This window comes from Nesoenas mayeri, assembly GCF_963082525.1.
Source record: "Nesoenas mayeri genome assembly, chromosome: 1".
NCBI classification, from domain to species: Eukaryota; Metazoa; Chordata; class Aves; order Columbiformes; family Columbidae; genus Nesoenas; species Nesoenas mayeri.
In genome coordinates this window covers 213,565,529-213,589,915 of record NC_137541.1, presented here as the reverse complement: position 1 = coordinate 213,589,915, position 24,387 = coordinate 213,565,529, and the positions used below count along the sequence as shown (strand labels likewise).

General features: G+C 53.8%; 1 protein-coding gene across 2 annotated transcripts; it reads right to left on the bottom strand.

Annotated features, from left to right (window-relative positions):
* Positions 1-4,062: 4,062 nt before the first annotated feature.
* Positions 4,063-24,198, bottom strand: RRM1 (ribonucleotide reductase catalytic subunit M1). 2 transcript variants are annotated; one of them, XM_080354554.1, is made up of 20 exons: positions 24,137-24,198; positions 22,765-22,853; positions 20,711-20,888; positions 20,142-20,242; positions 19,469-19,528; positions 18,473-18,512; positions 18,086-18,248; positions 16,522-16,663; positions 15,242-15,325; positions 14,474-14,635; positions 13,846-13,925; positions 13,143-13,344; positions 12,028-12,177; positions 10,916-11,137; positions 10,437-10,513; positions 9,486-9,621; positions 7,992-8,087; positions 6,706-6,894; positions 4,962-5,137; positions 4,063-4,816 (listed from the first exon to the last, which is right to left on the bottom strand). In XM_080354554.1, exons 1-20 carry the CDS (start codon positions 24,153-24,155, stop codon positions 4,771-4,773), a joined length of 2,412 nt encoding a protein of 803 aa, XP_080210680.1. In that variant the 5' UTR covers positions 24,156-24,198; the 3' UTR covers positions 4,063-4,770. The 2 variants fall into 2 exon arrangements, with proteins under 2 accessions (XP_080210680.1, XP_080210681.1); XM_080354555.1 differs by having other exon boundaries at positions 4,063-5,137.
* Positions 24,199-24,387: the final 189 nt, after the last annotated feature.

The window sequence follows — 24,387 nt, the reverse complement described above, 5'->3', positions numbered from 1 at the left end:
GAATCACAGATGGTTTGGGCTGAAGGGCCTTCCCAGCGCCCCCAGTGCCATGAGCAAGGACATCTTCACCAGCTCAGGCTGCTCAGAGGCCCCGGTGAAAACCATTGAGTTCTGGGCATTTTTAATATAAAAGATTAAAAATCAATGTTAAAGAAAAAAGGTATCAGACAGCATTCGCAAAACAGCATCGACACAACAACTTCCACAGGGCCCCAGGGCGTCTGCGCAGCGTGGACAACTTCTGCAGATGCACAAAGCAAACCCAGAGCAGCCCAGTGCAGCTGGAGCGGAGAACAGGAGCTGAGGGGAGACCTTCTGAGCTCTGACCTGCCTGAAAGGAGCTTGGAGCCAGGGGGGTCGGGCTCTGCTCCCCAGGAACAAGCGCCAGGAGCAGAGGAAACGGCCTCAAGTTGCGCCAGGGGAGGTTGAGGTTGGATGTGGGAACAATTTCTTCCCCAAAGGGCTGTGGGGCATTGGAACAGGCTGCCCAGGGCAGTGCTGGAGTCACCAGCCCTGGAGGGTTGGACAGACGGACATGAGGCTCTCGGGACACGGGGCAGGGACAGGGCGGGTTATGGTTGGACTAACCAAAATGATCCTGTGATTCCTCAGAACCAAGCCTGTGCTCGCTGCTGCCCAGGGAGGTTCAGCTCAGGCTTTAGGATAAACTCTCCAGCCTCGGGGTACCGTGCTTGGGGCGGCTCCATCACCGGCGGCTCTCAGCTCAGATTCCTCCGAATGCGCTCGGGGTAGATGATGCTGCCCTGGGAGCGCACGGACCAGCTGGCTCTCCAGCTTCCATCCCATCTTGGCTTCTCCAAGTCCCGCATCCAAAGCTGGTGAGCACCAGCCCTTCCCTCCGCCGTCCTTCATTCCAGCACAGCGTTGGGCTCGGGGGAACCTTTAATGCTCCTCGCAGGCGCTTTTCTGTCTATTATTTCATTTACCCGGCAGCTGGGGTTGCTGGGATATTCAGGAGCCCGGGAGCAACCCAAGGCAAGGACACTGCGCCCACGGCGGCTGTTTCCGCCTGTTCCCCGGCTATCGCAGCCTCATCAAGCCTGTTACAAACCCTACAACATTTTACTCGTGCCAGGCTGAAATGAATGAGCTGGATATTTAAACACCGTCCTGGTGTCGCTGCTCTGGGATGGGGGTTGTATGGGATGCGACAGAACAGGAGGCGAGCGAGCCGCACGGTGAGTATCAAACAGCAGGAGCCGCACAGCGACGTTCTGTGCTTGGTACCCAGTTGGGATCCAGTGCTGGTGGAGAAAAACATATAAAATCCCAGGCAGTGAGAACTCCAGGGAATTCACATCTCCCCCCAGCATAAATGCCTCATTTTTATGGAGCACAAACGAGTTTTGGGGAGCAGTTCTCTGCATTCACCACCTGATATTGCTCAGCAGCGTCTACAAGGAGTTCAGAGGACGCTTTCTCCAGCGAGAAAGTGATACACTAAAAAATGTCATTTTAAAACTAGGGAAACAGGTAGGGAAGAGCCTTGAGGGGAAAGACCAGCCCTTGTTTTCCTGCTGCATTGCAGCTGCAGAGTTACGGATCTCGGTTACGCTTTGCTGCCGTAAATTAAGAAGCATCAGCTGAAACGCACGCGGAGGCAAAACGGAAAGGAAAAGAGTCGGAGCTGCCGCAGCCTCCCCGAGCTGAGCCCAAAACGGCGCGGGTGACGGAGCAAACCGGGCGCGGCTGAGCGGCCGCGACAACGGGACGGAGCCCAGAATCCACAACATGAAGTTCGGCCCAACGCAACGGGAAGTTCCGCACGCTGGGAAAACCAGAGCGAGGATTCCGTGGGGAAGGACGGGGGGGGCTCGGGAGGCACCGTCACCCCGACGAGGACCAGAACCTGGCGCTTGACGGCAGCATCGCACACACAACACGGGTGTTATCATCACCCAGCTCTGCTCGGCACCGCTGCAGCCTCGGACGAAGAAAGAATCCATATGAACAGATCAATAACGAAAATAATGGAAAAAAGAGAAGAGACTGGGTTTGTTTTCTTGAATAAAGAGCCAGAAGGGGTAAACACGCCACTGCGGTCAGGAGCCAAAAGGCTTTTCTAACAAGCGGGGATTTGCTTCTCTCTGATTACCTGGGGAAGGACGAGGAGCTTAGTGTGCAGTGTGGATAATCCAGTGGGAATTGGGGAACCTGAGTGGCAGTGATGAAACCCTGTGAGCGCGGAGCGTCCTGTGCGGGCTGCGAGACGGTTAAATGAGCAGCTGAGAAACCACCTGGGTCTCAGTTCCAGATGTTCCTGCAGTCACAACATGCGGCGGTTCGACAGCGAGCATGTTGTGCCTGCACCAGGGAGCACGTACCCACCACCAACAAACACGTACCCACCACAAACATGTACCCACCACCAACAAACACGTACCCACCACAAACATGTACCCACCACCAACAAACATGTACCCACCACAAACATCTACCCACCACCAACAAACACGTACCCACCACAAACATGTACCCACCACCAATAAACACGTACCCACCACGAGCTTGTGCCTGCACAAAACCCTGTCCAGCCAGGGATCAAAAGCTGTGGGGCAAAACACACCTGGGGGAGGGGGAAACATGAATAAATTTCACGTGAATAGAGTCACAGAATGGTTTGGGTTGGAGGGACCCTCAGAGCTCCCCAGTCCCCCTAGGGGAGCAGGGACATCGTCACAGCTCAGGGTGCTCAGAGCCCCGTCCAGCCTGGCCTGGGATGTCTCAGGGATGGTTCATCCACCACCTCTCTGGCCAACCTGGGCCAGGCTCTCACCACCCTCAGGGCAACAATTCCTCATATCCAGCCTGAATCTCCCTCCTTTAGTTTAACCCATCACCCCTTGTCCTGTCACAACAGGCCCTGCTCTAAAGTCTGTCCCCATCTTTCTCATCAGCCCCTTTCTCATCAGTCCGGAAAGGCCGCACTAAGGTCTCCTGGAGCTTCTGTTCCCCAGCTGAACAGCCCAGCTCTCTCCCCTGTCCCCAGCAGAGCTGTTCCAGCCTCGGGTCATTCCTGGGGCTCCTCTGGCCCCTCTCCAGCAGCTCCATGTGTGTCTGTGCTGAGGACCCAGAGCTGGACCAGCACTGCAGGGGGGTCTCACAGAGCGGGGCAGAGGGGCAGGATCCCCCAAACCTGCTGCTCACGCTGCTGGGGATGCAGCCTGGGGTACAATGCAGGACAAAATTAAACCCAGAAAATGACGGAAGGGCAGCGAGCGGCGGCCTCCCGCATTTAATCCCTTTCTTTCTCTCCTCTTGGGAGCTCGGGGCCATTTCCTGGCGAGCAGCAGCCCCTCGCTGCCACGCAGGGAGCTGCTCGACAGGGAAACAGTCTGCTCGTCGGCGCTTTAGCTCAACGACAGCACAGTAACAGGCACCTATTTTGGAAAAGGAGCAAAGCCGACCCCATTCAAGCAATGGCAGCGCTGCCCGGGTGAGGGATGGGAGGGAAACAGCAATGCACATCTGGTCGCTCTGTAAGGAAAGCAGTGCTTGTTGGCACGTTCTGCAAGCGGAATTCTGCTCCCCCATCAGCCCCGAACTCACTCAGAATGGGATTTTTCCAGTCAAAAGGCCCTGTCCCTTGTGTGTGACACTTTTTGGGTGGCACAGCTCACGGGAGCGGCGATTAGACCCTTGGAAGCCAAGAGACGCTTCCCAAGGCGCCTGCGGTGGCGCCTTTTGCAGAAACCAGAGCGGAGGAAACGGGGCAAGCGCTGGGCTGGGAAACAAGACCAAGAGCCACCAGCTCTGCCGTGAACCCACCGCATCTCTGTGTGTCACCAGAACAGCGACCGGCGCCACCGCAGCCCCTTCCTCCCGCTTCCCTTAAACCCCACATCTTCAGCATGGCACAGAGAGACACATCCCACCGGGTTTAGCACAGCTGCCCCACTAAATATGGAATTCTGCCCCATTTTATACCATGAGAGCCTTCGCCAGTGCTGTGGAACAGCGCGGCCACGGCCCCCAGCTGCTGCAGGCGATGTTTAATCAGAAAAAGCCATCACAAGATACTGCTGCTCATTCCCTCCACATTCCACGCTTTATTGCTTTGGCTGGGTGAACGGGTTCGTGGTACGGTACACGAGTTCAATAAATATTTCAGAACTGGGTGATGAAGCCCCACGGCGCTGGAGCGGGGACTGAAGGACACGGACAGGTACAAATGGATCAGTTTTAAGAGATTTTTAAACTAGCTGGGGTGGGTAAACGCAACTCTTGAAGGGAAGACGGCGTGTGCGCGTCGGGCGGCTTGCGGGCCAAGGACGGCAGGAAGCGCATGGCCAGCAAACCGCCACGAATTGGAGCATTTACTAGAGAATACACCCACGGCAGCGGTTCTGCCGCTCCCTGGTCAGAGCCGAACGGGAACGCGGAGCGCAGAAGATGAATCCTCTGGGCAGCGACGCCCCGAGCACGGCTCTGCGCCCTGAGGACGCTTTTTGGAAGGGGAAGAGGGGACGGGAGGGCGCGGGGACGGGAGGAGGGTCTGACCGGCTGACGCGCACGCTCCGGCTTTCGGAGCTCAGCAGAAATAGCCCCTTGGGCACCAGAGCGGCACCGCGAGCGCCCCGCGCGCCCCTCGCCGCCAGGGACACGCTGCGGTCGGGGCTGGTTCCTGCTCCGAACACGCCGGTCACAGTCTCTAGTGAACGACAAGAGTTGTCCCAAGTCCCCAGGACACATCTTTATGTGAGTGGCGTCGGCAATTTGTCCGCTCAGGAAAAGTCCTGCCCATACAACTCAACGTACGAGCGTGCGAGAGCACTGCAGTTTTCGGGAAGCCCAGCTACTAAAACAATACACAAACTGTTACATCCCCTCCCCGCGCACCCCCAGCCAGGTGGGGAAGATACAGCCCTCCCGCCATCACCGGGTCCTGCGGGAGCTCGGGTGACGCGGGAGGGCTCCGCCGGCTCCGTTAGGAACCGCACATCAAACACTCCTCCCGGTTCTCTAGGGAGCAGACCATGGCCGCCTTGTTCCTCTCCTTCTCCTCCTCCTCCTTGTTGGCCTTCTCCCGCTCCCGGAGCTTCTCTTTGTTCAGGGTGAACTGGATGGGGTTGGCGGCGGGTTTTGTCCGTAGGTAATACATGCCCGTCTTGAGCCCCTGCGGAGCAAGAGCACGAGTCAGCTCGACGCTGGGCAAAACTGGAGCACCCAGGCCAAGCTCGCCGAGCCCACGGCGCCGTACGGCCCCGCAGGGACGGGATTAACGCTGCAAACATCCGCAGCTTCGCTGCTCGGGAGAGATAACCCGCTAATGAGACTGGGTTCTTGGAAGGAAACAACCGTTTACCCTTCTAAGAATCGGTGAGACCAACTTTCCACGCAAGAACTTATCCACGATACAGCAGCCATAGGCAAAAACCAGCTACCGCAAAAGTGATAGGAATGGTGAGAAAAACCAGAAGAACTTGATGTATTAATTTAATCCAGAGGAAATGAAACAAGGGTTGAACAGGATCCCTACCAGAGCAGGCCCAGATAAAATTATCTTTCGTATACATTTGTGTAGAGCTGCAGAACTCTCTATCTTGCTTTTGGCACAGATGCTCTCTCTGCTTTTGTGCCTCTGTGCACAGAAGTCTTGCCACATCATTAAGATGAGGCGACAAAGTTCGCTCGACAGCTCAATTACAAACATCGAAACAAACACTCTCACTAGGGGCTGTAATGCAACACCAGGGTCTTGATAACTTCACAGTATCACAGTATGTTTGGGATTGAAAGGGCCCTGGAAAGCTCATCCGGTGCAATCCCCCCATGGAGCAGGAACACCCAGATGAGGTTACACAGGAAGGTGTCCAGGCGGGTTGGAATGTCTGCACAGAAGGAGACTCCACAACCCCCTGGGCAGCCTGGGCCAGGCTCTGACACCCTCACCCCAACAAGTTGCTTCTCAGATTTAAGTGGAACCTCTTGTGTTCCAGCTTGATCCCATTACCCCTTGTCCTATCATTGTTTGCCACCGAGAAGAGCCTGGCTCCGTCCTCATGGCACTCACCCTTTATATATTTATAAACATTAATGAGGTCGCCCCTCAGTCTCCTCTTCTCCAAGCTAAAGAGCCCCAGCTCCCTCAGCCTTTCCTCACACGGGAGATGCTCCACTCCCTGCAGCATCTTGGTGGCTGCGCTGGACTCTCTGCAGCAGTTCCCTGTCCTGCTGGAGCTGAGGGGCCACAGCTGGACACAATATTCCAGGTGTGGTCTCCCCAGGGCAGAGCAGAGGGGCACGAGAACCTCTCTGACCTACTGACCACCCCCTTCTAACCCACCCCAGGTCCCATTGGCTTCCTGGCCACAAGGGCCCAGTGCTGGCTCATGGTCACCCTGCTGTCCCCAGGACCCCCAGCTCCCTTTCCCCTACACTGCTCTCTAATATGTAATTTCCCAACCTATACTGGAACCTGGGGTTGTTCCTGCCCAGATGCAGGACTCTACACTTGCCCTTGTTAAATCTCATCAGGTTATTCCATGCCCAGCTCTCCAGCCTGTCCAGGTCCCCAGTTCTACACTGTCAAAAATTAGTATTTACTCGTTGGTCAAATTCCTTCATTAGATGCACTTAGGTCTGTTTACAAAATTGAATATCGCTCCCATTTCAGGAATTCCAAAGAATTCCACACTCATAAATGCCAATGGTGCCGTCCCTCCCGCCGCGCTGCTCCCGTACCTGCTTCCAGCCGTAGAAGTGCATGCTGGTGAGTTTGCCGTAGTTGGGCTCGGCGATGTGGATGTTGAGGGACTGGCTCTGGTCGATGAAGGCTCCTCTGTCCGCCGCCATCTTCAGGATGGTCTTCTGGGAGATCTCCCACACCGTCTTGTACAGCTGCTTCAGGTCCTCGGGAATCTCGGGGATGTTCTAAAAACAACAGTTTTCCAGTGCAGTGTAACCGTATTCACGCTCATATCAATGACATCAACTTCTTCCCATTGCTGGAACCTCAGCAACCCCAACTATTCATATCAATGAAATCAACTTCTTCCAACCGCTGGAACCTCAGCAACCCCAACTATTCATATCAATGAAATCAACTTCTTCCAACCGCTGGAACCTCAGCAATCCCAACTATTCACATCAATGAAATCAACTTCTTCCCGTTGCTGGAACCTCAGCAATCCCAACTATTCACATCAATGAAATCAATTTCTTCCAACCGCTGGAACCTCAGCAACCCCAACTATTCATATTAATGAAATCAATTTCTTCCCATCGCTGGAACCTCAGCAATCCCAACTATTCCTATCAATGAAATCAACTTCTTCCAGTCGCTGGAACCTCAGCAATCCCAACTAGAGCTGCAGCTTTTTGCAGCTGAACACTATCACAGAATCCCGGCGTTCTGCATCCGAGAGCACCCGAGCACCAAGAAACCTGCTGAACCGGGACAGCTGACGCTGGGAACTGGAGAAAATAAACTGTTTGCAAACAGACGGTTACTGTTTGGGCCTGAGTAGGCAGGAGGTCTCACAAAAGCAATCCAGGAGCGGGCACCTACCTGCCCCAAAACTCCTGACACGCGGGACGTGCCTTGCCAGCGTGTGGAACTCCAAGCACACCAGTCCCAGCAGCAGCTCAGTGTAAATGACTCGTCCCACACAGACTCCTCCACGTGTAACTTGTGCATCGGGAGGTCACACACTCAGCTCCCGCCTCACTCCCCGCCCTGAAACTGCCCCTTTAGGATGTTGGTGATAAACGGGAATCTGAACATCGGTAGAGGCTGCACAAGGCAGCGCAGCCACTCGGTGTTTGCTCTGGCAATGAGCAGCACGTCTCCATCAGGCTTTGCTGACACAGGCAGGCTCCGGCAGGAGCGAATTACCACCCGCAGCACACACGTGCCCTCCTGCTCCCAGAAACGCTGCTCAGCTGAGCTGCTCCTCCCCGGGCCCAGGCGCTGCGTGCAGACCCGAGGCACGCGGGGCATCCCTGCGCCCCCGGCTCCCCACACCCACCTGGATAGAGCCGTTGTGGGCAATGATCTGGTTCTTCATCTCCTCATTCCACAGGCCTCGCTCCGTGAGATCCTTCAGCAAGTGGGGATTCACAACCTGTCGGGGCAAAGGCCAAAGAATGAATGCACCTATCACAGAGTCACCGAGGTCTGTGTTGAGGGACCTTCCCAGCTCCCCAGTCCCCCTGCCATGACAGGGACATCGTCACAGCTCAGGGTGCTCAGAGCCCGTCCAGCCTGGCCTGGGATGTCTCAGGGATGGTTCACCCACCACCTCTCTGCCCAACCTGGGCCAGGCTCTCACCACCCTCAGGGCAACAATTCCTTATATCCAGCCTCAATCTCCCTCCTTTAGTTTAACCCATCACCCCTTGTCCTGTCACAACAGGCCCTGCTCAAAAGTCTGTCCCCATCTTTCTCATGGGCCCCTTTTCAGTCCGGAAAGGCCGCACTAAGGTCTCCTGGAGCTTCTGTTCTCCAGCTGAACACCCCAACTCTCACCTGTCCCCAGCAGAGCTGTTCCAGCTCTCTGCAACAGGGTTACAACGGGGACATCACAGACGTGACCGAGGGTGTACGGAGCTCCCCGCACAAGGAATGCCAAGAGATGTGAAAGGACAAGATCTTGACTTTCCAGAGCCACCGACCGCAACACGAATTACATATAAATAATCATTATTACGTATTAGTACGTAATCATAATTACATATAAATAATCATTAAGACTGGGGTCATAGAATCATCATAGAATGTCCTGAGCTGGAAGGGACCCACAAGGGTAATCGAGTCCAGTTGCTGTCCCTGCACAGGACAACCCGAAATCCACACAGACAGTGAGATATTCCCCTTGTCTCACATAAATCTCTTCACACCGCAACCTGACAGTGGTCAAGAACAGACTGGACAGCGTCCTCAGACACACGGGGTGACCTGTGGGGTGTCCTGTGCAGGGACAGCAGTTGGAACCGATGATCCTGTGGGTCCCTCCAGCTCAGGACATTCTCTGGTTCTCTGCTCGAACTGTTTCACACTCTTTCTGAAAGGACAGATGTCTCTGGATCTGCGAAGCTTTTACACGACCTCCTCAGATGTACCCAGCAGCGTACACGCAGCTCTGTGCTCAGGACCATGCAAAGCAGCACTGTGCTCGGTCACTCCCGCACGCTGGCCCTTCCGTAATTCCACTAATCACCGCTCATTTAGCAAGTACTCCTGCAGGCCACCCTGAGGCCTCAGAAAGGATGTTTTTCCAGACAACAGCAGCACTTCTTCATAATTTTACATACTCCACAATGGCTGCTTTGGAATGGGCAAAACTGCATTACTACAGCGCGTAGTATGGGCCCCACGTTCCCCTTGGCTCTTGGCCGTTGACACGAAGATTTACCCAAGAGTTACCCAGCGTGTGGCCCCCACTTTGTCTTTCCTGGCAGTGAAAGTCACCGAAAAGAAGAGCTTTTCTGCATTCTGTATCTTTCCACGCTGCGTCGCTTACCTGGAACTCCCCCGAGAGGACCCTGCGCGTGTAGATGTTGCTGGTGTAGGGCTCGATGGACTCGTTGTTGCCCAGGATCTGCGCGGTGGAGGCGGTGGGCATGGGGGACAGGAGCAGGCTGTTCCTGACGCCGTACCTGCGAGCGGCAGCCGGGGTTACAGAGTTCCACCGAGCGAGACAGGACGGAAAAGGCCCAAGAACAGCACGGTTTGCTTAGATACTGGCTGCAAAGAGCGTCAGCGCGGGGAACTCTCGTCTCACAACGAGATCTCACCTTTGCAGGGCAACCTGCAAACCCTCAGATCACCCGTGGCTGAAAAACAGGAGCTCCCCATAACTTTTAAGGTGGAAGCATAACTAAAGCCTTGGCTATTTTCATCACAAGCCCTTCGTGCTTTAAGGGTTCCTGTCCTCAGGATGTCCAAGGCTCAGCTGCTTCTCCCTGTCAGCTGGGGAAAGAGTTCCCGAGCCAGGCTGACTGTCACCACTCTGTTCAATTGGAACACAAACCACTCACGGAATCATTTGGGTTGGAAAAGCCCCTCAAGATCATGGAGTCCACCCATAACCCACCCCAGCACTGCCCCATGTCCTGAGAACCTCCTGTCCGTCTGTCCAGCCCTCCAGGGATGGTGAGTCCAGGACTGCCCTGGGCAGCCTGTTCCAATGCCCCACAGCCCTTTGAGGACGACATTGTTCCCGGGTTTTGTTCTATTGTCCCTAATCTCCACTCTGCTGATGCACCCAAGATGAAACAAAAGCTCAGCTAAAGCAGAGTCCTGGGGTGGGCTCCCTCCGGCTTGTAAGAACAAAAATGAACACAAGCCATCCAGAAAAGTTTGTAAGATCTTCTGGATCGGGGGTAAACGCTTAAGCCCATTTTTCTTTTGCGTCACTCAGAGCATATAGGATGTATTTGACATTAAACACAGCCTGTGCCAGAACACTCACTTGGCGATCTTCTCCTTCAGAGCCTTCCAGTCCCACAGGTCAGACGGGGTGACGTTCCACATGTCGTACTGCAGGATCTGAAAAACACAGGCATGGGCCAAATCGCACAGGGCACTTTGCTCCGTGTTTTGCAAATCGCGTTGTAAGGTGACCTGTTATTCCTATCAACTGTTCTCTACAATTCTCAGCGAAGCTCTCGTGTCATCATCTTACAAACAAACTTCTAATGGTGGCAGCAGGGACAGCAGCGCAGGCTGAGTCTTGTTTTGCTTTTACTGCTCTCTGCACCCCCGTTTAATTTATACATTTCTTACTGCATGTGAGAAGCCAAAAGATGAAGAAAAACCTCAAACACCATTTGCACTGTTGCAATATCAGCAGCCTCGCGTGTTCCAGCCACACACCGCCTGAACCAAAGACATGGTCATGTTCTCTCCTTTCCACAGCTCTGTTCCCAACACGGGACGGTTTGTACTCACCCCTTTGCTGACCGGAGATCCCTCGTAGGTCTCGTAGGGCCCCTGCTCCCTGGCCAGCTCGCAGCTGGCTTCCAGAGCCCCGTAGTAAATGGTCTCAAAGATGTGCTGGTTGAGGCGCTGGGCCTCGGGGCTCTCGAACGGGTACCGCATCAGGATGAAGGCGTCGGCCAGGCCCTGCACGCCGATGCCGATGGGGCGGTGGCGCCTGTTGGAGCGTTCGGCCTGCGCGACATTCGAGCAAAGAATCATCACCTTCTGCAGAGCCACACGCAATAAATAAGGTTGGGGAGGACTCGCAGAGGAGTTTTCATCCCTGCCCTTGCCTAAACTTCGATGGGCAATCCATTCTGCTGCAACAACCCACCTTTCTGTTTTCCCCCACTGTTTGGTGGGGCAGGAATCTGAAGCCCCAGATTAAGTTTGTTAGAAGCGATCGCTGATTTTAATTGCTCAACCTGACAACGGGAGCCACGATTTAGAAGTGAACACTAAGAAAAGCAGAAAAACTCCTGCGTCCAAACGGCACGTGCTAGAAAAATCTGATCCTCATCAGGTTTGGTTTCTCACTTTGGATATTTGGTTATTTCCTCCCCAAGCGCCTCGCTCTGCTGCTCGTGTCTGTTCCTGTCACACAGCAAACCCAGTCCCATTGCTCTCGACAGTTCCCAACCCTTTCCCCACGTCCCTTCTGGAAAGTGGTCAGTGCACCGCCCAGAAACACCTCAAACCAACAGGACTCAGTGACACCTCCTCAGGATCTTTCCAGGATCCTTCTCTCTGTTCCACTTTGCACCCTGTTCTGGTGCTGGCCTGAGATTTACGGAAACCCACACGTGGAAAAACCCCAAGCGCAGAACCAGCTCAAGGGGAGGTGTTTCCACCACTAAGGAACTGTTGCAGCTTTGAATGTCACTGATGCTGGGTCACATCTGCAAACAGGTTGGTAATGGAACTCCCAACTCCTGGCCAAAACAGGTTTTCAAAATCCCTCGCTCATTCCTTCTGCTCACGGCTGAACTGGGATGGCTACGGGACCCAACTGGGATGGCTACGGGACCCAACTGGGATGGCTGGGGAACCCTTTGTGACCGGCGCCCCAGCGCAGCACCCACCTCCGGCACTGGGTAGTAGTTGATGTCGATGATTTTGTTGAGGTTGCGGACGATGACCTTGGTGACTTCGGCCAGCTTCTTGAAATCATAGGTGTGCTCCGAGGTGACGTACATGTTCAGGGCTATCGAGGCCAAGTTACAAACCGCGACCTGTGCGGAAAACACGGTGGAAAGATGCATGGCAGCGACAAAACCCACGCGATCGCAGTCCCGGAGCGTGCTCTCTAGCCAAAATACACGGAAACAAAGAACCAAGGCTGGAAAAACCCACTCCTCACTCCTGTGCCGTCTTATGAGTTGCAAAAGGGATAACAGCAATTCGAAAAAGGTTTAGAACATTCGAATAACACCATAAAAATGCAGCCTGGTCAATGCTGTTGCCCACCAGCCATCCTTCCAGAAACTAAGCCAAACTATTTCTTGTGTTACCAGAACCAGCAGGTGATCTCAGTGAGGTCCAGACTATATTGGGGCATTTTGGGAACAATTTTAAACACCAATATTATTTCCAACCCAGGAGAACTGAAGTAAGCTAAGACTTCTTGTGCAGTGCAGGCAGGACGGTTCTCCATCTCTTCCAGGCTGCTCAGGACTTTATGAATATGCCAAAGAGCGTAAGCTAAAGAATAACTAGTAGAAACTGCTGGTTTCAGGTACAACAGCCTTGAGAGCTTCATTGCACTAGAAACGCTCCATGCTGTATCAGCACCAACTCATTTCTACATCTTCCTTGGCCTCTTTCAGCAATGCTGCGGTCCAAACGCAGCACATCTGCAGAGCGCCAAGATCGGGGCAGTTCACGAGGATCTCGGGGGGAACCAATAGTGGGATGTGGGTCCGGGGGCAGCGAGGCGTGGGTTTACTGAAGCGTTCTTACTCCAGCTCCAAGAGCTCGCTTCTCCCTCGCCCTTTCAGAGGTTCCCTGTTTCACCCCAAATCCCCCACGGGAGGTGGAAGGGAGAGGAAACGCACACACAGGGTCAGCAGAGGAGCTGCAAGCACTCCAGAGAAAACAGCCCTGCAGTTTTCTGAGCTGCCTCTCCCCTTCCCCAACCAGCCACGTTCTAGAAAGCGGCAACAGGAGCGGTCCCAGCGTGTTCCTGCTCTCCACCCACCTCGTCCTTGCTGGTGTACTCCACGATCTCCGTGCACAGGTTGCTGCACTTGATGGTGCCCAGGTTCTGCTGGTTGCTCTTGCGGTTGCAGGCGTCTTTGTACAGCATGTACGGCGTGCCGGTCTCCGTCTGCGACTCGATGATGGCGTACCAGAGCTGCTGGGCCTTCACCACCCTGCGGACACGGCCCTGCTGCTCGTAACTGCAACGGGGAACGGGCGGTTCAGTGAATGCCAGGAGCAGCAGGGAAAAACAATCGTCTGTAACACAGGTTCTCTGGGACAACCCCGCTGGCTTCGGAACTGCACGAACGCTGAACCAGCCGGGAGATGTGGGCAGCAGGGAGGGTGTCAACACTCCTTGCTCAAAGGAAACAGAAACCTTGCACTACAACAAAGGACCTTTTCACTGATACCGGTCGTTCGGAACAAATCCATCGAGCACTGCCAGCGGGGATCGCTGCACAATTTCCCCTCTAACAAGCTAAACCAACCGCTCGTCCGTAGTTCTGTCTGAGCGGGTCACAGTTTCAGGCAAACTGTAAGCAGACATCCCCCGTCTTTGTCCTTTCATTGATGTGATCATGGAAGCACTGACCCCTCGTGAGCCAACCCCACGAAGCTGCGCTTCGGCTCCCACGCGAGCCAGCACCAACCGGCTCTGGGAAGGGACGGCGACTCCAGCGTCTATTCACTTCTCTTACCTCTCATATAGTTTCTCAAACTCCTCTCCCCAAACCTCATCCAGGCCAGGACACTCGTTTGGACACATTAAGGACCAGTCCTGGGAGAAGGAAAAATATTCGGAGAAAACCCTTAGGCACTCTGTTAATTAAAGGAATTCAACTTGATCGGCAAATCTGCTGCAAGCAGAAACACACAAACTAAACCTCCCGTCCCAAAAAACCAGGACCCAGCTCTGCCCGCAGACACGGGGAAGGCGTTTGTCACGCCACTCAGATTTATTTTGAAATGAATTATGTGACCATTTATGATAAAAATGCATTTTCAGTCTTGAAATGGCCGGTTCTCAAGGTAGAACCCATTTTAAAGCAAATCCAAGCAGCCACGTGAAGATCAATTTATTTCAGATTTTGACGCTTTATCCAGAGTAAGAATGTACCGTCCCAGTACCAGCACATAAGTCACAGGCTGCAAGATGAAGCAGAGTCCCACGGGAGCTCTGCAGCTCCCCTCCCTGCCTGCAGAGCCTGGTTCTCATCAGGTTGCAGCGGCTCTTCCAGCTGCTCCTGCACGGCTCGGCCAGCCCCGCGGCCCCTGCTGCGCTCTGGCACACTAACGGAGCCGTTCTGCGCCAGTCCCGCTCCTCACCTGGTTGGTCTCAACCCGCTTCATGAAGAGATCTGGAATCCAGAGGGCAAAGAAAAGGTCTCTGGCTCGCTGCTCCTCCTTCCCCGTGTTCTTCTTCAAGTCGAGGAACTCAAAGATGTCCAGATGCCACGGCTCCAGGTAGATGGCGAAAGCCCCGGGTCTCTGACACATAGAACACAGTCGAGATCAGAACAAACTTCCCTTGGAAACAAAATCTCCTCGGCTGCTCCTGAGCACACACAACACCCCAACTAACCAGAGACTGGGTTTCTAATCTTGCTAAGGCAATTTCAATGGGCTTTTTTTGTGTGTTACTCATTGGAACTGGGCCATGTTACTAGTTCCAGATTCTCAATTTAGTACCCAAAAGATGTTTCCTCTGTGTCAATAGTTTGACAAATCTTAGATTTACTTATTGAGTCACGTCTCCATTGGCCTCTGGACCATCTGAAGACAAAGAACATGGATCAAGCAGCTTTCTGCAGCCTGACACCTGAATTCACTGCTCAAGCAGCGATGAACAACCAGCGCAGGAGGCTGATGTAACACACGTGCATCACGCAGCAGACGTACCAAAAACATACCTGCGTGATAGAATGTATAGAGAAAGGGGAACACCAGAATATCAACCAGAATGGGGGAAAATGCCTGGCTTTAATTCTGTGTCATCTACCACCACTTTGTCCGCTCATGGGCTTTACTGGGTCAATCACAGAGGTGGAACCTCCCTCTGGCCTGAGGCTCCCATCTCGAATTTAAAGCCAGTACCTTGTTTCCACCTTGATCCACGTAGCGGGCGGTGTTGTTGTAGACCCGCAGCATCGGCACGAGCCCGTTGGAATTGCCGTTTGTCTGCAAAGGCACAGAAAACCACCAACAATGAAAAGCAACCGCCTGGGGAGACAGGCCCACGTGTCCTGTGCGTCTTACACCCGGCTGCAAAACTCTTACCACATCCTGGTCATCCATTCTGCTGCGAGCAAGGGGCTGACAACCCCAATCGGGTGTTTGGTAGCCCCTTCCCCTCATCTTTTTTTTAAATGGACAAAAATGGATGCGTTAATATAGCAGCTACTGGTCCCAGAGTTACTAAAATGTACCTCGTAACTGCTTTTCTCCATGACACAATCTAAAGGCTTTACATACACTGCAACAAAAAAACTAAGCACACATTCACAGATGATTTTAAGCAGTTAGACATAAAAATGAAAAGGACTAACGCACGAGTCTCTGAGCACATTCCTAGGCTGCTAATGCACAAGTAAGTTGGAATCGTCTCATCAAACAGTGGATTAAGATCCTGGGTTTGGAAGGACTTCTACTAAGAAGCCAAAATGCCAAGGACAACCAACCCTTTTGCCTTGGAGCCCACTGAAAAGCGAAGGACTGCTGAGCTGGACTGGACGGGCTACCTGCTGAGCCAGACTGGACAGACTACCTGCTGAGCTAGACTGGACGGGCTACCTGCTGAGCCGGACTGGACGGGCTACCTGCTGAGCCGGACTGGACGGGCTACCTGCTGAGCCAGACTAGACTAACTACCTGCTGAGCTAGACTGAACGGACTATCTGCTGAGCCAGACTGGACAGACTACCTGCTGAGCCAGACTGGACAGACTACCTGCTGAGCCAGACTGGACAGACTACCTGCTGAGCTGGACTGGACTAACTACCTGCTGAGCCGGACTGGACTAACTACCTGCTGAGCTAGACTAGACTAACTACCTGCTGAGCCGGACTGGACGGACTATCTGCTGAGCTAGACTGAACGGACTATCTGCTGAGCCAGACTGGACTAACTACCTGCTGAGCTGGACTGGACTGACTACCTGCTGAGCCGGACTAGACGGACTACCTGCTGAGCCGGACTGGGCTGACTACCTGCTGAGCTAAACTGGGCTGACTACCTGCTGAGCCGGACTGGGCTGACTACCTGCTGAGCTAAACTGGACTGACTGCTGAGCCAGACTCACTTGGTAGAAGCTGCATGGATTTGGCAACTGAGATACGGCCATCTCGTGAGAGCAGGAGGGTGCCAGGGACACTCACCCCCGCGATGTAGCTGCCCGTGGCGCGGATGCAGCTCACGGCCAGGCCAATGCCCCCGGCAGACTTGGAGATGAGCGCGCAGTGCTTGAGCGTGTCGTAGATCCCCTCGATGCTGTCGTCCTTCATGCACAGCAGGAAACAGCTGACGAGAACAAACAGCTTCAGCGTACAAAGATTACCAAAAAATACGTCAAAGAGAATTTAACCAGGGCTGGGCAAAACCAAGGGGACACACGGCATCTTTAACACGCTACGCAAAGCAAATACATCAAGCAAAACCAAAGGTTGCAAGGACGGTTCGAGAAAACATCACACGCAACAGCTGTAGTATTGATAAGTGTGCTGGCGAAGTAAAACGTTTTTAAAATCATCTCAACTACGCTTGCTATTTTAGCATGATTTAGAGAACAATTACCAGGACTCATTTTGTCATCTACAGAAGACTATGTGTACACATAACTATTAAATAAAATATAACCACTTCCATTAGGTTTAGAAGCTGACAGAATCCCAGAGTGTCAGGGGTTGAAGGGCCCTGGAAAGCTCACCCAGTGCAATCCCCCCATGGAGCAGGAACACCCAGATGAGGTTACACAGGAAGGTGTCCAGGCGGGTTGGAATGTCTGCACAGAAGGAGACTCCACAACCCCCTGGGCAGCCTGGGCCAGGCTCTGACACCCTCACCCCAACAAGTTGCTTCTCATCTCTAAGTGGAACCTTTTGTGTTCCAGTTTGCGCCCATTGCCCCTTGTCCTGTCCCTGGTCGTCACCAGCAGAGCCTGGCTCCATCCTCCTGACACTGCCCCTTTCCATATTGATCCCCAGCAATGAGTCCCCGCTCAGTGTCCTCTTGTCCAGCTCCAGAGCCCCAGCTCCCTCAGCCTTTCCTCACACGGGAGATGCTCCACTCCCTGCAGCATCTTGGTGGCTGCGCTGGACTCTCTGCAGCAGTTCCCTGTCCTGCTGGAACTGAGGGGCCACAGCTGGACACAAGATTCCAGGTGTGGTCTCCCCAGGGCAGAGCAGAGGGGCAGGAGAACCTCTCTGACCTACTGACCACCCCCTTCTAACCCACCCCAGGTCCCATTGGCTTCCTGGCCACAAGGGCCCAGTGCTGGCTCATGGTCACCCTGCTGTCCCCAGGACCCCCAGGTCCCTTTCCCCTGCGCTGCTCTCTAATAGGTCATTCCCCAACCTACACTGGAACCTGGGGCTGTTCCTGCCCAGATTCAAGACTCTACACTTGCCCTTGTTCTATTTCATTACATTTCTCCCCGCCCAGCTCTCCAGCCTGTCCAGGTCTCTGATGGCAGTACAGCTTCCAGTGTCACCACTGCTCCCAGCTTGGTGGCACCAGCAAACTTGCTGATGGAAACCTGAGTATTTTTCCCCAAAGATCAGAAATCAAGTTAAATTTGACAGCAGCTTCTCAAAACTTCCTAAAGCTGCCGCAGACACACAGCTGCTGTCTTTAGGAGCCGTGACAGCGTTTCATTGGAACGGGCCCCATCCCCCAGCCGTTGTGTCGGTCAGCCGTGCGCCGTGCGCCGGGCAGGCGCGGTACCTGGAGAGCTGCGGGCGGTTGGTGCCGGCGTTGAAGAGCGTGGGGGAGGCGTGGGTGAACCACCGCTCTGACAGCAGGTTGTACGTCTCGATCGCGGCGTCGATGTCGTGTTTGTGGATCCCCACCGCCACCCGCATCAGCATGTGCTGCGGACGCTCCGCAACTGGTAACAAGAAGGTGAGGAGAAGAAGGAACATCAGCGTGACATGTAAACGTGCAGATACAGAGAGGTCCTCGCAATCAGCTCCAAAAACGTGCAACGGTTTCCATAGAACCACAGAATAACTGGGGTTGGAAGGAACCTCGGGAGGTCTCCAGCCAAACCTCCTGCTCCAAGAAGAGTCAGCTAAGAGAATCGCACTTTAAGGCGATACAGACAGTTCTTACCTTTTGAGTTGATTTTCAGCAGGTAGGAGCGTTCTAGAGTCTTTAAAAAGAGAGAATGCATTTTAGTAGACATGCGGGTTTCAGTTTAAAACAAAAAAAATCCTATTAACTCCCAACTCAAGCACCTTAGAATCACTGAGTCATTCCGCTTGGAAGAGACCCTCAAGATTATCAAGTCCAACCATAAAATCCATGTCTCTTACGCCAGGCGTCAAGGGAAACACCAGCCCTGCGCTCCACTCCTCCTCGTGTCACTGGCACAGGACACGAGGCGGCCAATGGCCACAGAAAGCAGAGGCCACTGTGGGATTCCAAGGATTTGCACCCCGGATTAAACCCGGATTACCTGCAGCTGCCAGGCTCAACGCTACCTCCCGACCCCAGTGAACCGAGGCTGGAGACGAGGGGGCGCTCACTCTCCACAACCCCATCCCTCCTCAAAATATTGTTAGTTACATTACAACAGTGCTTTCCAGACAACCTGTGTCACAGTTGGGGTGTTGAACACCCCACGTTACAAACAGGATGAATCTACAGCTAGAGCAGATGCCTTTGGAGCCTGTGCCGAGTGGACTACAGCAACCATTACAAGAGGGGGTGTCAGGAGCTGTACATCTAAATAGAGAAATGGCGGGGAAAAGCAAAAGTGCCTTTTTTGGGTTATTACGACCCAGGTTATTCCCTCGAGAAAGGGGCACGGGCTGGGAAGCTCCCAGCAACGCCCCATGCGCCCCGCGGGCTCAGAGCCCACGCTCACAATACCAGAGCAGCCAAGGCAAGGCACCGACGCCAGAACATAGCACACGATGCATCCAGCTGGGCAACGGCTTCCTGCAGGTCCTCCTCATTTCTTACAAATCCACTAACGTCACACCTACCCCAGTGCCCTCTTCCCAAATCGAGGTGATTCTGCAGTATTACCAGCCGTGCCAAAAGACTCAGCCCCAGAAAAATAGCAAAAGAGCAGTTTTCAGTGTCCAGAGCAACGTTTTTTACCTTGAAACCAAAATAGTTGTAGGAGAAGTCTCTGTCGTAGATAATGGCAGAATTCAGGCGCTGGAGGGAGAAAACACAGAGAAGAATCACATTTACAATCAGATTGGTTGTCGCACGTTAATGCCGATGCTGTTCAGCGCTTCTCGCCAGAAAGGTCTTGTGAAATAGGTATCGCTTAGAGCGCTTATCTTGAAAAAAATGCAGTTTTAACATTATTTTCCCAAGTACAATGCACAATTGTTGGCTGCACTTGACCAGAGTCTAACCAGACACCAAGAGACACCAGAGAGAGTCAAAATACCAATGTGACCCCCCCAGAAGAACAGAGACCTGGAACAACCTGAAACCAGGAGGCAGCCGGCCCCTCTCTGGGCACACAGAACAGATTGCTGCAGCAAAAGGTGCTTTTTATCAAATTAATTAGTTGTGCCGATAGCCAGGAAAACAGATTCTACTACAGAAACATCCTTGTCTGACGGAAATTCCCACATTATCTCTATTAAGCTCTCCAGAACAGAGCAGTTATCACTTGCACTGGTTTCTGCATTGGCTTTTTTATCCTAAAACAGATGTAGCTTACTCAAAAATAAGAAAAATAAATTATCTGAATTATTTGCTGAATGTTGAAAACTTAGAAGTGGAAAGGAAAAAGCAAAACAAACCAGTTACGTACATCTTTGTTGGCCAAAACTATGTCTAGAGTCTCTTTGGAGATCATGGGCGAGTGCTTCCCGTTGTGAGGGTTGATGTAGTTGTAGAGATCGTCCATCACGTCTGCGACAGAAAGGGGATGAAGAACACCCGCAGAGCTCGACACGCGCGGCCTGACGTGTGTGCTCGAGCACTGAGCACGCAGCACCACCCACCCTCTAAAATTACCCCTCAGCTCCACAAACGTGCAGCTTTTCTCCCACCTGCTGTTACTAATCAGTTAACCTTACAAACGGCGCTTCTCTTACAAGATTTTTATAGAATTCATAACACGTAATAAATGGGAAAGAAAGCGCCGCCTAATTTCAGGCAGTTACATTTTTCACCCATCTATTTATACAGACGCTTCTCACAAAGCAGGCAATCTCGTTTTGCTTGTGACGTGCCTAAAACTCCTGGTTTTCATCTCCATGGCGTTTTTAGTGAGCCTGGGTACTCGCTAACATCTCCTTGAGAAAGATTTCCATAAATGCACCCCCTGGAGCTCCCGCTCCCACGAATCGCTGCCCGAGCGCCCGCGGAGCCACTGACCGCTGAAGACTTTCTTGGTCTCCTTGTGCAGGTTGGAGACGGCGATCCTGGCCGCCAGGATGGCGTAGTCGGGGTGCTTGGTGGTCAGCGTGGCGGCCGTCTCGGCAGCCAGCGTGTCCAGCTCCACGGTCGTCACGCCGCTGTACAGCCCCTGAATCACCTTCATGGTGATCTGGGCCTGAAAAAGGAGAGTTCTGGAGGTTACCTGCCTGTTGTTGGGAAAAATATCCTGGTGTTTCAGCCGTTTAAGATGTGAGATATGCTTCACTATAAGCAGCGCCGTTCGCTGGTTGAATAGAAAAGCAAATTAAAACATCAAACACTCTTGGGAGTACTGAGTCCTAAAACTGTAGAGTAATCCTGGGGCAGAAGGGAGAGCAAGAAAAGAGTGAAGAAAGCAGAAACTGTCAATCCAGAATCATTAACAGCTTCTTCTCTGCAGACGCCTTCCTGAAGGCTGGAACACAGCAGCGAAGTCCACAGGGAAAACAGTCACATTAAAACAGCATTTGTATGCACTGGGCCCTTGTGGCCAGGAAGCCAATGGGACCTGGGGTGGGTTAGAAGGGGGTGGTCAGTAGGTCAGAGAGGTTCTCCTGCCCCTCTGCTCTGCCCTGGGGAGACCACACCTGGAATCTTGTGTCCAGCTGTGGCCCCTCAGTTCCAGCAGGACAGGGAACTGCTGCAGAGAGTCCAGCGCAGCCACCAAGATGCTGCAGGGAGTGGAGCATCTCCCGTGTGAGGAAAGGCTGAGGGAGCTGGGGCTCTGGAGCTGGACAAGAGGACACTGAGGGGGGACTCATTGCTGGGGATCAAGATGGAAAGGGGCAGTGTCAGGAGGATGGAGCCAGGCTCTGCTGGTGACAACCAGGGACAGGACAAGGGGTAATGGGTGCAAACTGGAACACAAAAGGTTCCGCTTGAATATGAGAAGCAACTTGTTGGGGTGAGGGTGGCAGAGCCTGGCCCAGGCTGCCCAGGGGGGTTGTGGAGTCTCCTTCTCTGCAGACATTCCAACCCGCCTGGTTCCTGTGTAACCTCATCTGGGTGTTCCTGCTCCGTGGGGGGATTGCACTGGATGAGCTTTCCAGGGCCCTTCAACCCCTCACATTCTGGGATTCTGTGAAGCTTTGAAACTCCAAACGAAGTTTGACTTTCTAAGGGCCTGGACGCACTACGCTTAAAATCATTTCATGACAAGAGAAAAAAAAAACCCAACCCTGGAAGGGATCCAGTGGCTTTTGCTTCACAACTTAACCTCGTCCTCATCGGCCAGGTGTGAACTCTCACAGGAAAAGACATTTATTACATCCACCATCTCAAAACTATTTTCTGCTTTTCTCTCAAGCATTTAGCATCGAGCACTACAAGAAAGGGCAGGTTCTACACTGCAGGAGAGAGATCTGATCTGAAAACAGATCATTAGATCTTGGGGATGGGAAGAGCAAGTTGGCAAGTCGAAATGAACAGACTGGGTCTGCACAAAAGCCCCGCAGAGAGCCGTGGGTCCAGCAGGGAGCCGCGCTCTGCGCACGCTTGGCAAGGAGGAGCTTACAGAGGCGGGATCAACACACAATCCAAATCTTACGCAGCTCAAAAAAAGCAAAGTAGGGATATTATAACGACGGGGGGTCTGTCGGACAGAAAGGGCACCTTGTTTTAGCCAGAGCTGCTTTCCATATCGTGTTGCTCCAGCTGTGCAGATTGAAATTGAGAGTGATCTACCAAAACCACAGTATGCGAGTTGGGGCAAACAACGACGCTTGTTTTTAAGCACAAGCTCAATCACTTCAACAATGTGTCAAGTAAAAGCAGTTTAGAGTAGGTAAACTGATTCTCCCTCCACCACAGTCTCAGAATCTATATCTGTGAGGGTGAAAAAGAAAACAACTCAGAACATGAACAATTAGAAGCAACACATTATGAGTGCATTTTGCAAGAGTTCCTGCACAAGCCCTTAGTTGGCTTTTGCCACATACGATAACTGAGTAACACCCGCTCCCAGCAGATCACAGGGGCAGAGAACAGGACAGCAGGACAAAGGATAGACTCACGGGATCCACGAAGTCGGCGTTGAGCCCATAGCAGAGCTTCTGGATGCGCGACGTGATCTTGTCAAACATGACGCGCTCCTGGCGTCCATCTGTGGAGAAGAGGTGGCTGTTATCACGGCTGCTCCCGTTACCATGAAGAACCAGTTAAGCCCAGTATCCCCCTGCCCAGCACCTCGCACACCGAGCAGCGCTCATCTGGGAGTCACCAAGGAGAACCTGTTGAGGTTCTCTGAGACGTGACCCCCGTGCTCTCACATTCACGATCTGCTACATGCGGGGTCCCTCATGCAGGTCTCCGTACAGCGAACAAAACAGAACAGGGAGCTCACCCCACTTAAATGTGGGACAGAGATCTGTGCCCCACAGCACGGGTTGTACCTCGGAAGAGGGGAAGGGAGCTGGTCCCCACTGGTCCCACAACATGTAGGGCCAGGAGGAGCAGCCCTAAGGCTCTCGTACCATTTGGGGTCCCCATTTCCAGGTCAAGGAACCATCCCAGGCTGAGCACGCTGAGCTGGTGCAGATGTCCCTGCCCGTGGCACTGGGGAGCTGGGAAGGTCCTTCAACCCAAACCATCTGTGACTCTGTGATTTACCCAAGAGCTGATACTACTGGGGGCACCTCCCGTGACCCCGGGAGGGGGAACCAAGCCCAAAGCTCCTTGCCATGGCTGGGGGGGCTCCCAAAGCAACCTGAGGGGTCTCAGCTCTTGATACCATGGAGGGAGCTCCCTCCCTCCCTTCCGGGTCCCCCAGTACAGAGGGGGTGCTGTCCCCTCACGCTAGGTGTCAGGCAAACCACCCTCAAAGTGGAGAGAATCCCATCCTTCCACATTTGAGGGACCCCCCCAAATCAGAGGGGGGTCAGGAGAGGGTCCTTGCAATGCAGAGGGGTCCTGGCCCCTCACAGCAGGGCCCTGAGGGCCCCCAAAGCAGAGGGAATCCCGTCCTTCCACATTCGGTGCCATGAAACACCCCCCCCCAAAACAGAGGGGGGGTCCCATCTGCTCACTTTGGGTGCTACCGCACACCAGGGTCCATGAGGGGACCCCCAAAACAGAGGACCCCATCCCCTCATAACAAGGACATGAGAGGACCCCCAAAATAGAGGGGTCCCATCCCTGTACACCAGGGCCATGAGGGGACCCCCCCTAAAACAAAAGAGTCCTGTCCCCTCACAGCAGGGCGACGGGAGGGGCCCCCCAAAGTGCCAGACACCATGAGAGGAGACCCCCAAAACAAAGGGGTCTTGTTGTCCCACACCAGACGCCGTGAGGACCCCCAAAGCAGAGCGGTCCCGTCCCCGCACCCCAGGCCCGTGACAGGGAGGCCCCACCCCCCCTGCAGCGCGGGGACCCTCGGTGCCCCCTCACCCCGCTTCACGACGTGCATGGCGGCGGTCGCGTCCCCAACGGCTCCTGAGCGCCAAGCGCGGTCCCGGCGCTTCCCGCTCCCGCCAAGCGCGCTGGCCCCGCCGCGCCGCCGTAGCGCCCCGCCCCTCCGGCTGAGGCTGCGGGAGACATCTTGCCTCCGGGCACCGGCTGCGTCTGTGCCGCCTTCCCCCACCGGCAGGGCCTCAGCGCAGCCTTTCACCACTAGCGGAGGCCCATCCCGTCCTTCATCC